The sequence below is a fragment of the Suncus etruscus genome, chromosome 9, assembly GCF_024139225.1.
Source record: "Suncus etruscus isolate mSunEtr1 chromosome 9, mSunEtr1.pri.cur, whole genome shotgun sequence".
Lineage (NCBI taxonomy): Eukaryota > Metazoa > Chordata > Mammalia > Eulipotyphla > Soricidae > Suncus > Suncus etruscus.
Window position 1 is genome coordinate 6,574,477 of NC_064856.1, and position 14,392 is coordinate 6,588,868.

Consider the following 14,392-nt stretch of genomic DNA (forward strand, 5'->3'; position numbering starts at 1 on the left):
TACTCCTGGCTCTGCACTCACCGATTATTCCTGGTTGTTCTTGGGAGACCGTATGGAATGCTGGGAGTTGAACCTAGGTTGGCTGTGTACACCCTATGTGCTGTACGACATCTCTGGCCCTCCCATTAGGTACATTGTTAAGATTATAGGGCTATTAAAAAAGTAACTCATCGAAAACTCAGACATTGTTCACCCGATTTTTAGATCCCAGAGCAGTGTTTTTGGCTACTTGGAGGAGAGCTCGGAGTTGCTGTTAATATTCCTTCAATTGATTCAGATAATGGACGAGTTCAGAGGCCCTGCTTAAACTGGAAATGTCTAGACAGTAATCTGAAATGTCTGGTGATTAGCAAGATATTGTTCAAAGTGGAAGGGCATGCTGAATGCCCTTCCATTTATTTCTGTAATTTGGCAGGGGAGATAGTTCTGTGGGGGTAAACCCATGCTCTGGGCTCAATCTCTAGTATCCACATGGTCTCCCAGCACAGCTGCCTCCTTCAGGAGCAACCCCTAGGTTATATGATAAGAGTCCCCAACACCAAAAGGGCTGAGGAGTGGATAGAGAGACACAACTTCAGGGTCAACCCCTGGTACCCAAGCAAAACAAATCTGTAGTCACTTTATGGTGTGAGTGTGGATAGAAAAATGTCTCCTAAAGTATACATCTGTTTTGGTCTGTTTGGAAGCAAATCAGAATAATCTCTCTGCCTTGGAAATGTGTCATATTTATCTGAGCAGCAGTCTTCTTTGTGGGAGACCTGAGATTTAGTTCTCATGTCTGTCTGTAGACAAGCTTAGTGATACAGACCAGTGGACTATCTGCATTTTTGCATTTTCTTTTCTTTTTTTTAATTTTTTTTTATTTTTGCATTTTCTAAATAACCTGTCGATATGTGTCCTCTTTGGGAAACTCCTTCACACCAGAGACCCTCCTGGGATAGTACACTCTGGGATTCTCTCTCTCTCTCTCTCTCTCTCTCTCTCTCTCTCTCTCTCTCTCTCTCTCTCTCTCTCTCTCTCTCTCTCTCTCTCTCTCTCTCTCTCTCTCTCTCTCTCTCCCCCTCCCCCTCCCCCCCCTTCCCTCTCCCTCCCCCCCCCAGTTGTGCTGAGTGGTGCACAGGTTGCTGGGAGGCGAGTGTCTCACCGTGGCTGACTGGCTCTCTCTCTCTCTCCTCTCCATCTTCCTGCAGAGCTCTCTGGCTGAGACCTTGGACAGCACCGGCAGCCTGGACCCCCCACGCTCCGACATGATCTACACCATAGAAGATGTCCCTCCCTGGTACCTCTGCATTTTTCTGGGCTTGCAGGTAAGATGGCTGCTTCAGATGGTGGGAGAACAATCACCAGTGCTTTTGATACCAACATTCAACTTGACTATTAAAAAGATTGTACTGACAGTTTCACTGTCTCTGAGTGTCTAGAATGATCAGTGGGAATGGATCATTGTTGGCGTTAGGTTCAAAATGGTGAAAGGAAGAAGAAAACAGTAGTAGTAGGCTAAGGAATGAATGAAAGAAGGAAACTCTGGGACTGGAAAGATAGTGCAGTGGGTGGGCCGCTTGTCTTGCATAAGACCGACCAGGTTCTCTCCTTGGCATCTCACATCACTTCCCAGTCCCACCAGGAGTGATTTTTGAGTGCAGAGCCAGGGGTAAGTCCTGAGCACAGTTGGATATGGCTCAAAAACTAAAACAAAAGAGGAATAATGTAAGGGAAGTAGCGGTGCTTGTCCTGAGGGTGAGTGCTTCTGTGTTGGCCCCAAGTCATTGTGGATCGTCAGTCACAATGTGAGTGAATAACAACAATAAGCCCAGAAAATGTGATGGGACGGAACCACGGAAGAAGAAATGGGCTCTGGCATACACCTCGAGCATGGGGGCTGTGGGTACGAGGCTGGGAGAGTTGACCCTCAGTTTGCTGTCCCCCGCAGCACTACTTGACCTGCTTCAGCGGCACCATTGCGGTCCCATTCTTGTTGGCCGATGCCATGTGTGTGGGCTTCGACCAGTGGGCCACCAGCCAGCTCATCGGGACCATCTTCTTCTGTGTGGGGATCACCACTCTGCTGCAGACCACATTTGGATGCAGGTGAGAGGGGGTTGCATGGGGGTTCTGGCATGAGGGCTACGAGAGACACATGTGGCGTCTCTCCCTCTAGGGCGGGTTTGGACGGACAGACTGTTGGGGGTGATTAGGCCTAGGGGATGTCCCCCAACTCCACCTGTGGAGTGCTTTGTCTCTGGTGGGCAGCACCAGTACCCACTGTGGGGTGCAGATAGAACTCACTCAGGTCCTTCTGGTCCCCCATGGCACATCAGGTGCCTATCTTGTGCCCCCTTCTCCATTAGAAGTGGCAAGTTGTCTTCCCCCTTGTTCTCCATACCTCCTGCTTCCCCTTCCTTGTGCTGTGCTCCCAGCCACTAGTCTGTCCTGCTCATTCTCCTGGTCCCAGTGGACCCCCCTGTCCTCTGTGAAACCCCCACCCCGACTCCACCCTTATTCAGTGATCCGAACTCTCATCCCCGCATCTTGTGCACCATCTTGTCACGTGGTTCTTTCTCTGCTTTGTCCTTGACACGCTTTCCTTTGGCAGGTGCACGCACCCCACCCCCCAGAGTGCCCCCTGCTGATCTGGGAGTCTGGTGCATCCCTTTCTGCTGCCTCCTATGTGATTGCTTCATCCTCTCCCTACTCTCCCTTCTCCCTGCTGCCCAGAACAGTATCTTCCTTCACCCAGGTCAGGGCTGTCCTCAGGAAGAGAGACTCACTGCTTCTGTGTTCTACTTGAGAGGAATAGCCAGTGGGAAGCAACAGGAGGGGGCTGTGGATCTGCTTAAGGAAGGAGGGGTACCTTGCACCCTGGGAGGATGCGATGCCTTTGCTCTGGGCTAGATGCAAGAGGCAGAATCTTCCCCTCCTTTGATGTGCTTCCTTTGCTAGGCAAAGCTTGTGTGGGCTTGCTCAGGAGCGTTCCCTTGCAGGCATGGCTGGTTCTCTGTACAGGGGTCATAGTCTGGTTGAGAAGTGCACGGGCAGGCCTGACTCTGTGCAGAACTTGCCAAGCAGTGACACAGCAGAGAGAATGGGGCCAGGGCACCCTCTTCTACTGAGGGGGGCGGGCACGGGTGACCTTATAGCCGTTTGGGTCTAAGACAGGACCGGAAACATGTCTGGGCTTTGGCCCTACATCCCTCTATGTGTGAAGAAATGGCACAGTCACAGGCACCTTTTTATGCAGGACTAAGCTGTAGTTATTGCATGGGTCTGCCCACTAGACCCAAGGCTCCCATGAGTGGGAGATGTCCGAAGAGCATCCCCCGACATCCTTGGGTGATGTGATCCCACCCTCACTGTGTCATGGCCTTTTGCATTGTTGCGTTTGGGGGAAGCCAAGCCATGCCTGGGACGGGGTTGGGGAATGTGTAGGTGGGGGTGCCAGGGTCTCACCTGTAAGACTGGGTGTGCAGGGCTGGAGCAATGGTACTGGGGGAGGGGGAGGATGCTTTCCTTGGCATTTATTTGCCCAACCTAGGTTTGATCCCTGACAACCCATATAGTCCCTTAAGCTTGCCAGTTGTGCGACTCCTGAGCGCAGAGCCAGGAGTTAACACCTGAGCATCACCAGATGGCCTGCTCCATCTCCCCAAAGCATGTACATACTTGTGTGGTGCATACATGTCTCCATATCAGGATGTAGGTTCCCTAGGTGGCGAGGGTGTGAAGTGACCCTGGTGACTATGGACTCTGTGTAAGGTGCCAAGAGATGGAAACAACCCAGGTAGTAATGAAGCTGCTCCAGAAGAGGCCCAGGTACTGGCCATCTATCCTACATTATCTTCTACATGAACAATCAATCAGAAGGTGCTTGGCATTGTTCATACTCAGCCAACGGGCTTTTTTTTTGTTTTGTTTTAATTTTGTTTTTTTGGGCCACTCCTGTTTCTGCTCCTGGGACCATATAGGATGCTGGGGATTAAACCCTGGTTGTTTGAATGCAAGGCAAGTGCCCTATCCACTGTATCTACTGTTCTAGGCTTAGCAATTTTCTCCACAGCCATACTGTCCTCTGCGGGGCCTTATCAGGATATGTTTCCTGAGTGAGAATTGACCCCAGAGTTAACACAGCAGTCACCCTAGAATAGGAAGATCGGCTACTCTAGAACAGCAGGGCTGGAAGTAGGCATTTCTGTTGTCCCACCACCATACCCTGTACAGGCTTACTGCAGCACAGGGGAATGGTTTTCGTGTTCTATGTTACCAGAAGAGATTTTTCTCTTTTGTGTCTGTATGTTTTGGGTGTCTTATCCTGTGCCTTACCACGTAGCTAATACTGCCTCCTCCTCCTCCTCCTCTTCCTCCTCCTCCTCCTTCTTCTTCTTCTTCTTCCTCCTTCTTCTTTCTTCTTCTTCTTCCTTCTTCTTTCTTCTTCTTCTTCTTCTTCTTCTTCTTCTTCTTCTTCTTCTTCTTCTTCTTCTTCTTCTTCTTCTTCTTCTTCTTCTTCTTCTTCTTCTTCTTCTTCTTCTTCTTCTTCTTCTTCTTCTTCTTCTTCTTCTTCTTCTTCTTCTTCTTCTTCTTCTTCTTCTTCTTCTTCTTCTTCTTCTTCTTCTTCTTCTTTGGTTTTTGAATCACACCCAGCAGCGCTCAGGGGTTACTCCTAGCTCTAGGCTCAGAAATCCCTCCTGGCAGGCTTGGGGAACCATATGGGATGCCGGGATTGAAACCACCAACCTTCTGCATGCAAGGCAAATGCCTTATCTCCATGCTATCTTTACGGCCCCAGGACTGCCTTCTTACTGTAGGCAGGTCACACTCCATCCGCACTCCCAGTCTTTGAACTGGGGGCTCCATGAGGCCACCCCACTGTTGTGTGGCCGGACTTGTCTGCATAGCACCTGCATCCTCTGCCCTCCTCCCCTTTCATCACCTTACTACCCTGTTCTTTGCTTTTAATTTGGGTCTCATGGCCATGTGTCTGGAGTGAGGTGTGGAGTTGTGTTCCTGCTTGGTGTATAATGTCCTGTTCAATTCCCCCAACAGCCCTGGACTGGTTCCAGAGGTCCATGCTAAGCCATTGGCCAAATCCTCCCCTGCCGATGTGCCATTGGCACTGCCACTGCCCTTATCTACAGAAACCAGGTCTGAGCAGCAGCCCTGGGCTCTCCAGAGCCACCTTAGAGCCCCCAGCATCCCTGACTGCCTGATGTTAACTCAGTATTGGGGTTCAGATGGGCCTTCTCTACCTAGCACCTTCGCTGACTTTTTCTGCTGACTTTCTTTGCTGAACAGTGGCAGGACAGGTCTGCTTCTTAGGGGATGTCTCTAGCCCTCTCCTCCAGATGCCTCTTGGCAGCCTCATCCACTCTGAGCTTGGGGGGGCTGCAGGAAGGACTCGGGCTACAGGAAGGAAGGCCCCTTCACGGCATTTCCTGGCCAGCTCTCACGCTAGTTCTAGACTGAGGAGAAGAGACGGGGTTTGGGGGAGGCTCATGGTAACCAGTTCTACGGCCTAATCATCAGCGAGGAGGCAAGCCCGCTGACCATCATCTTCCCAGCACCATGGATCTGTGTGTCCTGTGTGCTTGCTAGGCTCTCAGTGCCCCATGGCTTTCTTGGGGCCTCTGACTTCTAGACTAGTGGTGGCAGTAGGTAGAGCAGAGCACACAGCAGCAGCCGGACAGACAGACAGGGCGGCCTGCCCCACCTTGACCCCATTTCTGTCTGAGCCATATGCACCATTTTGGAAGCAGTCAAAAGTGAAGTTGCAGACAGCATTCTGGTTCCCTGAAAACATACTCCTGAAGGCCCATTTACCATACTGGAAAAGAAAAGTAGTAACCCCAGCCAGAGTCTGATCTGCAACCCACATTTATTTAATTTCCTGAGGGGTCCCTAAAATTGCCTTGAGAGCCATTCCCTGGACTTGGGTCCAATTTGGTCCACAGTGTATCTCTGTTTTAATACCAGTTATCTTGCTCTTCCCACCCCTCTGTTAATGGAACCAGGGGTTTGGGGTAGGGGAAATCCCTGTTAGAGTTTAAGTGCCCTCATGGGTAGCATTTGATATGTTGCCTTTTCCCTTCCATTTGCTGTCCAGTGGAAGAGGGGGCGCAAGGCACAGCTGGTAGGGTTTGTGTGTGCTCTTGCAGAATTGATTGCAGAGCTGGCTAATAGCGAATAGGGAAGAGCAGTGGGGGGATTCTGGAGGCTGAACTTGAGAAAAGTCACCTTGCCCTGTCCCCAACCAGCTGTATCTGAGAGTCTTTTCAGCTCTGAAACAGGGGACCCCATCCTGGTGTCTGTGAAAGGGTGACAGGCAGGTGGTGAGCGAGCGTCTAAGGACAGAAGGCAGTACTGGCCAACGCTGTCCACCCATGTGTGGTACATCATTCTGGGGGGCCTGGTAGGGCAGGACAGAGGCAGGCTGGGAGTGCAGGGCATCAGAGGAAGGTGCGGTGGGCCAGAGCTGGAATGTCTGATGGACAACAGAGCAGTGTGGCTTTGAGGGGCATCATGAGTGGTTGTGATTGCCATTCTGCTAGCTTCCCCCATACTGAGGTGGGAGTCTCAACCCCAAAAGTGCTTGGGCATTTCCTTTCTGCAGGAGGAATTTTCTCTCTCAGGTGGGTTCCTCTGAGTTTCTGTACCACCCCATGCTGTCTTAGGAGACCGTGAGGTTTATGTAGAGTTTATTCCTTTCGTCTCTGACTGGCAATCTGCTTGCTCCACACGCTGGATTCTCCTTTGAGTAGTTCATCTTCCTTTTGCCCTGACTTTTTTCTGCTTCCAGGCAGGTCCTTTCAGAGTGTGGGATAGTTGTCTCAAAAGGGCTGAGTGCAGGCTCTGCTTACCAGAGGTTCCCCCACTCTCTGCCCATTTCTGGGACAAGCATCACTTGGTCCTGAGTACCACCTAGAGTGTCCCCTGAGCATGGAGCTGGGAGTAGCCCCCAAACACCACTAGGTATCTCCTATTTCCCTTCCCCCAACCTCTTCTAATCCCTATCCCCTTACCCCCATTGAAGACAAAAGCTGTATGAGGGACAGGCAACTCTCCACAGGAAGAGAACTTTTGGTAGGGTTTTGGTCCTCAGGGTTAACCTCTTCACTGCTACTCAGGGATCACTTCTGGCAGGCTCAGAGGACCATATGGGGGTGCTGAGGATCATATGGGTTAACCAAGTGCAAGGCAAGTGCCCATCCTGCTGTACTGTTTGTTACTCCAGCCCCAGAAAATTATATTTTAAAATATAGCCAGAAGATGCGTCTTAAGTTCCTAGCAAACTTTTTGGATTATGAATATTTATAATTGCATTGACGTTGGAGAGGTAGCACAGTAGGTAGGATATTTACCTTGCACACACACCCCCCAAATATTTATATCTGCATTGGTCAAATGTGTAATTCTACTGAATTACTTTATTTGTTTTAAAAAAAATTTTGGGGGGGGTGTCAAAGAGATAGCATGGAGGTAAGGCATTTGCCTTACATGCAGAAGGACGATGGTTTGAATCCCAGCATCCCATAAGGGCCCCTGAGCCTGCCGAGTGTGACCCCCAAAACCAAACAAAACAAAACAAAACAAAACAAAACAAAAAAATTTTTTTTTAAATCTGGGGTTCTTCTAGCTTTCTGAAATGTGTTGTCTTTCCCCATCTCCTTATTTGTTTGTTTTTGTTTTGTTTTTTTGTTTTGTTTTGTTTTGTTTTTTTGGGCCACACCCGGCGTTGCTCAGGGGTTACTCCTGGCTGTCTGCTCAGAAATAGCTCCTGGCAGACATGGGGGACCATATGGGACACCGAGATTCGAACCAACCACCTTTGGTCTTGGATCGGCTGCTTGCAAGGCAAACACCGCTGTGCTATCTCTCTGGGCCCCCATCTCCTTATTTGTATGAGACAAAAGATTTGGCCCCCTCTCTTATGCCTGTAGTGAAGAGTCCCTTTTATCGGTGCTATCACATGAGCTTTCAGCCCATGCTCCTGTGTGTTCGAGTGGCCCTCCCCAGCATTGCCAGCTGGGTGTGATTCCTGAGTGCATAGCCAGGAATAGCCCTTGAGCAGTGCCCGACCCCCCAAAAGACCCTTGTGAATTCCTTTATAAACTACAAGTGATAGGGGACTCAAGAAATCCTGAAAGCTTTGATATTTAATGTTAAAAAATAAAGAATTTTTTATGATAATATTGTGAGAATTATAATAAGCAAAGAGATAATCTTGAAGTCCATATCTGTAATGTATCATATATCAAGTCAAATACTGCTACTAAGCAAAGAACTCTTAAAAGATAAATATAGGGGGCCAGAGAGATAGCATGGAGGTAAGGCGTTTGCCTTGCATGCACAAGGATGATGGTTTGAATCCCGGCATCCCATATCGTCCCCCGAGCCTGCCAGGAGTGATATCTGAGCGTAGAGCCAGGAGTAACTCCTGAGTGCTGTTTTTGGGTGTGACTCCCCCCAAAAAGGATAAATATAAAATATTGTCTAGATAAAGAGCAAAGGGTATCGACTGACAGTCACCAAGGTCAAACAGTCCTTCATCAAATAAAGGCTTGTCCAACCACCTGGTAATTCTGAAATGCAAGCAAACACTCTGCTGTGATATTGAGGCTCTCCCTTTGGTCTAGCTTGCAGAAAGTTTTATCACTGGCCCTGCAGTCGGAGAACATGCATTACTTTTGTTTTGTTTGGGCCATACCTGGCTGTGCTTAGGGCTTACTCCTGGCTGTGTGCTTTAGGGATCACTCTTGGCGGTGTTCAGGGAATCAAGGAGTACTGGGGATCAAACTCAGTGCATGGCAAGCACCTTAATCCCTGAAGTATCGCTCCAATTCTCAGTGCAATGCTTTTATTTATAGTAATCGTGTGCACCGATCTACTACAGAGTAGTGTAAGCATAGCTTTCAAATGCACTGGAAAACCGAAAGCTGTGACATGCTTGCTTTACTGTGGTGGTTTGAAATGAAACCCGCACAATCTTTGAAGTAGCTGGCACGGAAATCCTAAATGTGGCCCTTCTGTGTACAACATTAATGCGGTTCTGGAATCATGCTGGTTCGTGTGGCTTAATGGGCTGGAATAGATGAGCATAGCACCTACAACAAGTGCATGCAGATGTTGAGAATTGGGACCGTTGGTGCCATTACACACAGGGAAGGAGATACCGGATTGAGCTGGAGGTGCCCCAGTGACCCTGTGATTTAGCAGGAGTTGGGTCTAGGATGTCTGTGGTGACAGTTAGCGGTAGTGCACACATTGCTCTCTGATCCTGCTATAACGAAGTGCTTCCTTGGAAGTGAATCAGGCTCCTGGAGAAGGGGCTGTCTTAAGCTGGAACTGGGAAAAGTACAAGCCGAGCCAGGAACATCTTGTGTCAGGGTGAGGGAATGTGCAGAGCAAGAGTTGTATTCAAGAAGTGGGGACCTGCCTGAACAGGCTGATTTGGGCATGTCTAGGACAACTTAATTATTAAAAAGGATAAGTCATGGTCATGAATTATAAAATGGAATTAAAAAAAGGAATCCATGAGTCAGGAAGGACTGGGAGTCTACCAGGGATGTTCAAAAAAGGAAAAAGAAACCAAGAAAGTTGGAGAAAAAGGAAAGCTGCTCTTTCCAGCAGGACACTAATGACAGGATGGAAGGATAAAATTGGAAGAGGGTAATTTAATAGTCACACAGCCTAACAACCACACTGCAGAGAATTTAATAATGGCAAAAGGGGAAAGGTGCTTTGCCAATGGAAAATTTCGATACTCCCCACACTAACCTCCACGGGGCCACTCTGGGAGGCATCCCCACACCCCCTCACTGTACTGGAAAGATGTGCTGGCCTTAAAGTAAGTAATCTTATTCCTTCCTGTCACACTTGTTCTGGCTCTGGTTGGCTATGTCTGGGTTGACATCCAAGCCCAGCCCAGGAATTTCATTGTTCGGGGCCAGGGAGGGTAAGGTAACTGCAACCACTTGGAATAATAGAGAACTTAAGTTTTAAATTCATTTACAATTATTAGGGGACTTAGTGCTAGGAATTAGACCCAGGACATGCATTCTGTCCTTGAGCTACTGGTCCTCAGTCCGACTTCCTTAAAATCTTAACACTGCACATGCATTCATTCATTCATTTTGGCCACACACCTCCCAACCATTTTTAGGGCTTATTCCTGGCTCTGAACTCAAGAACCATCCCTGGGGGACTTGGTGGAGCATGTGGGTTGTCAGGAATCAAATCCACACCAGCCATATGCAAGGCAAGTGCCCTACCCACTGTATTATCTCTCTGGCCCTCACACTGTACTTTTATTTAAGAAACTAATCTATGCACCCAGGACCCATGTGTCACTGCTGCATGTATATGCTGCCTGTGTCCATGTGTTGCTGCTCTGCACACATCGGTTGCCCAGGCACATGTCACTTCATCTCCCCTCTTGAGATGTGGACTTTTATACTTTAACTCTGGGCTGTGTACTGGGGTTCACTCTCTGCACTTGAAGAAACTCGCGGCTCTCTTGAGTGCGCTACTCTCTTTTTTCTCTTCCTCTGCTTCCCGTTCTTCAGAATTTCAAAATAAAACCTTTTTTTTTGTTTTCGTTTTTTGGGTCACACTCAGAAGTGCTCAGGGGTTGTTCCTGGCTCTACGCTCAGAAACTACTCCTGTCAGGCTCGGGGGACCATATGGGATGCCAAGATTCGAACCACCATCATTCTGCATGCAAGGCAAATGCCCCCACCTTCATGCTATCTCTCCGGCCCCAATAATACTGGTTTTTTACTTTATAATAAACAACAGATTAATTTACATCATAGGAATAAAAGGTAGAGAAATCAGATCCAATGCCCCATGCATATTAGATGCATGCTCTAGCACTGAAAAATACACCCCTGAATACTCCTGAATACTACTGAAATACTACTGAAGTTTAAAGGCAACCTGAAGATTATTAAATCAACATTGCTTTTTTGAATGTGGTCAAAAGGAATTGACTTTTTTTTTTTTTAACTAAAACATACACTGGCTCATGTGTTATCTCAAATACACATGGTCTGTGGGCTTCTTTGCAACAGCTCAGCTGAGGGTACAATCACAAATAATAGGCAAATAACAGGCAAATGGTGTCTTACCATCATGGGATTCTGTTCCATAAGTTGTTTCACAAGTTTTGCAAATGCAGAATCGTCTGGGTGAAATCTCCATTTGTACCCCATTTGACTCAAGCCAAGTGGCTTACCATCTTTGTCTTAGAATATTCTTGGCGAATGTTCATGCCGCAAACTTCCCTCAGAACACTTCAGTCCAGTCATTGTTCTCTGCTATAGGGCCCACTGCTGAGTGAACACGTAGACAGGCCAGTGCAGCCTCTTTCAGATCTTTTTTGGCAGGCTTTGGGGAGGACCCTGTAGGAATTTCCTCACTCCTTTCACAGGTACCAGAGCCTTCTGCTTCTGCTTTGGTGATCAGGCACTTGCCCTATTGGATGGGTTGGTCAGGTTCAGATGAGTGAGCACAGGGTTAAGGTGTTTCACTTGCTTGTGGTCAACCCTGCTTGAATCCCCTGCAACACATATCGTTTCATGACCAGGACCTATTTGCCCTCCACTCCCACACCCCCAAACCAAAAAGTAAGAATGAAGGGGTCTGGGAAGGTAGCACAGGTACCTTCTACAAGATAGAATCTTTGTCTTGCATCTGTATGACTCTGGGTTTGCTTTTCAGCACCATGACGGAGAGAATTAGAACTTGAGTACTTGTTATGACTTAGCAGAATATTATGTCTCCTGTCTCTTTTGTAACTTTTCCTTTTTTTTCTGATGGATCTAGGTCACCAGCATGATTCTAAGAATGTTTATCCTCTGCGATGTAGGGCAGGTTTTGACATACAGTGGAACAACACGGAGATTTTTTTTTTTTGGCGGGGGTGGGGGGAGAGAATAACTGATGAGAATTTGCATGGGAGGAGTGGCAAATGCTCCATGAGCAGCCACACACAGTTGTCTCCCCGAAAATTGAAGCTCAGCAAGGCATGAGCCTGTTGCATTCCTCATCCCAAAGAGAGAGGTGATGATGACAGGGACCGGGGTGCCGGTGCGGACCGCAGGGCTGTCTCAGGACCCGCCAAGGACCGTCCAGGGGGAGGAGCAGCAGAGGGGAGTCTGGAGAGCCCCAGGCCTGAGTTGTGTGGCACAGGGGGGTCCTGGCCAGTCAGGGCTGTGTGCCAGGTGGGCCCACAGTGTGTCTCTGGAAAAGACTGTTACGTTTTCAAATAGCGAACTACCTCGGTAGTTCCCAATGCCGTGATCATGGTTTTGGTCTCGTTTCTTTTAGGTTACCCCTGTTTCAGGCCAGTGCTTTTGCATTTCTGGCCCCTGCTCGAGCCATCCTGTCTTTAGATAAATGGAAATGTAACACCACAGGTAATTGCAGTTCTTTGCACATATGTCATTGGGGACCTTTATCACAGGCTATGGAAGGAAGGGAGGCCTGGATGCAGTGAGTCCTTTGTGGAGCCAAGCTGGGAGCACACGACCCAATAAGCAACCTAGAATGCTCCAATCTGTGGGCCATGTCTCTCTCTTTCTCTCCCTTCCTCCTTCTCTTCCCATTCGTTCATTCCTCAACCCGGAGCCAATGTGAACCAGAAATGACCTCATTCCTTCATGCTAATGTAATTCATAAACATAGGAGTGGAACAGAAGAATATTTGTGTTATTTTTTTTTTTTTCGGCTTCTTCCTTTCTGTGGATTTTATGAGCCACCACCAATTCTCTTTGCTGTGTGAGCATCCCTTCTTGGAACCATCTCTGCCTTTTTTTAAATTATTATTACTATTTTTTTTTTAAATGGATCTGACTGCTTTGGTTTCCTGCAAATGACTCTTGCCCCTCTCCCAGCCTCACCCCCCACCACTAGGGATTGCAAAAATCCTGAAGTTACCATAGACGATCAGGAACAGATTTCCAGAAGTGATTTGTGAATCAACAGTGAATTTGTGAATCAACAGTCCAACCTGTTGAACACTCAAAATACCGTTAATTTTGAGGTTCCTGGAGCAAAATTTTCCAGTCCTCTTTTCCTTTCTTACTCCCAGTTTCTTCCTTTCTTGCTACTTGGTGACCGATTTGATGTAGGCACTGGCTAGGACCCATTGCTGTTTTATCTAGTTTCTAGCCTCAATTAGACAGCTTTACTGCTGGGTGTTTCAGCGAGTTGCTAGCAAAGGTTGATCTTTGTGAGTCTGGCTCCAGCCAAGAGCAGGACCACTTCTTCGCTCAACTTGGACAGACTGGCAGCTCTCTCAGTGGATGAAAAGATGTGGTCAGGTCGGTCAGCCTAGTGGGTGGGAGGAAGCCACCATTTCAGTATGGCCAGTCAATGCTACTGTTACTTGAATTTCAGGGATGGGCACTTAACCTGCAAGTGAGGAAATTGAGAAGAATAAAATAAATATATCCTGCCAAACATCAGTGTCACCCCAGGAAAAATTTTGTCTTTGTTTTTCTTTTCAAGATGTTTCAGTGGTTAACGGAACAGCGGAACTGTTGCACACAGAACATATCTGGTACCCCCGGATCCGAGAGGTAAAAGAGGAACATTGTCTGCTCACACCTGTTTTGGGTTTTTGTGGGGCAAGGCATGGAACACGTCTGCACCTCGTCAGACCAGAGCCTCCTTCTTGGCCCCTTCTTTGCGTTTCTTCTCAGCTTCTGCATTGGTTGTGCTGAACAGTATGTGGTCGTGTGGGCGAAGTGTATTCCCCACCCCAGCCATGGGCACGTGTATATGATGTCTCTGACTGCACAAGATTCTGATGCCCCTAGAAAATAAGGCATACAGAGCATCTCTGTGCCATGGCTTTTAAAGAGATATGCACACACACTCATACCCATACTTCCATACCTTCCGAAGGAATCGGGGCTGAGGCTGCCCTGGAAGCCTTTGAGGGACTGTGGGGTGCATTAGAAACACCTGTGTAGTATGGTGCCCTGGAATAGAACACAGAGTAGAAGTCCCCACACATGAAGAGTGACTGACCTTTTGTTTATATCTTCCTAAGTCTGTTACCATTCACCGTTACTTCAGCATTAGCACAGACCAGCCTTATCTGTGAATTCAGACACTACCCTCCCCATTAGAATTCTTTTGTCAACATAACACTTTCTATAGAAAAGGGTATTTGTTTTGGGTTTGGTTTTTTTAGACCACACCTGGCAGTGCTTGGAGGTTCTTGTAGTGCTGGGGATTGAACCAACCATGCTTCCTGCCATATAAAGCTTATATCTAGCCCAAATAGCTATCTCTCTGGCCCCATAATATAACACCCTTTCAATGACTTTCAAACCAAGTCATTTTGTCCTTAAGATTATTTAAGACTGATGGGTCGGAGAGATAGCACAGCAGT

The 14,392-nt window shown here is 47.9% G+C and overlaps 2 protein-coding genes across 2 annotated transcripts in view; both read left to right on the forward strand.

Annotated features, from left to right (window-relative positions):
• Positions 1 to 14,392, forward strand: part of TMEM230 (transmembrane protein 230) — a 768,807-nt gene that overhangs the window by 217,596 nt on the left and 536,819 nt on the right. The gene's annotated exons all lie outside the window — the stretch shown is intronic.
• Positions 1 to 14,392, forward strand: part of SLC23A2 (solute carrier family 23 member 2) — a 126,253-nt gene that overhangs the window by 78,595 nt on the left and 33,266 nt on the right. Inside the window, exons 4-7 of the mRNA XM_049779196.1 lie at positions 1,191 to 1,307; positions 1,931 to 2,088; positions 12,319 to 12,407; positions 13,501 to 13,571. Of these exons, the coding sequence (XP_049635153.1) occupies positions 1,191 to 1,307; positions 1,931 to 2,088; positions 12,319 to 12,407; positions 13,501 to 13,571 (435 nt within the window). The remainder of the gene's footprint in view (positions 1 to 1,190; positions 1,308 to 1,930; positions 2,089 to 12,318; positions 12,408 to 13,500; positions 13,572 to 14,392) is intronic.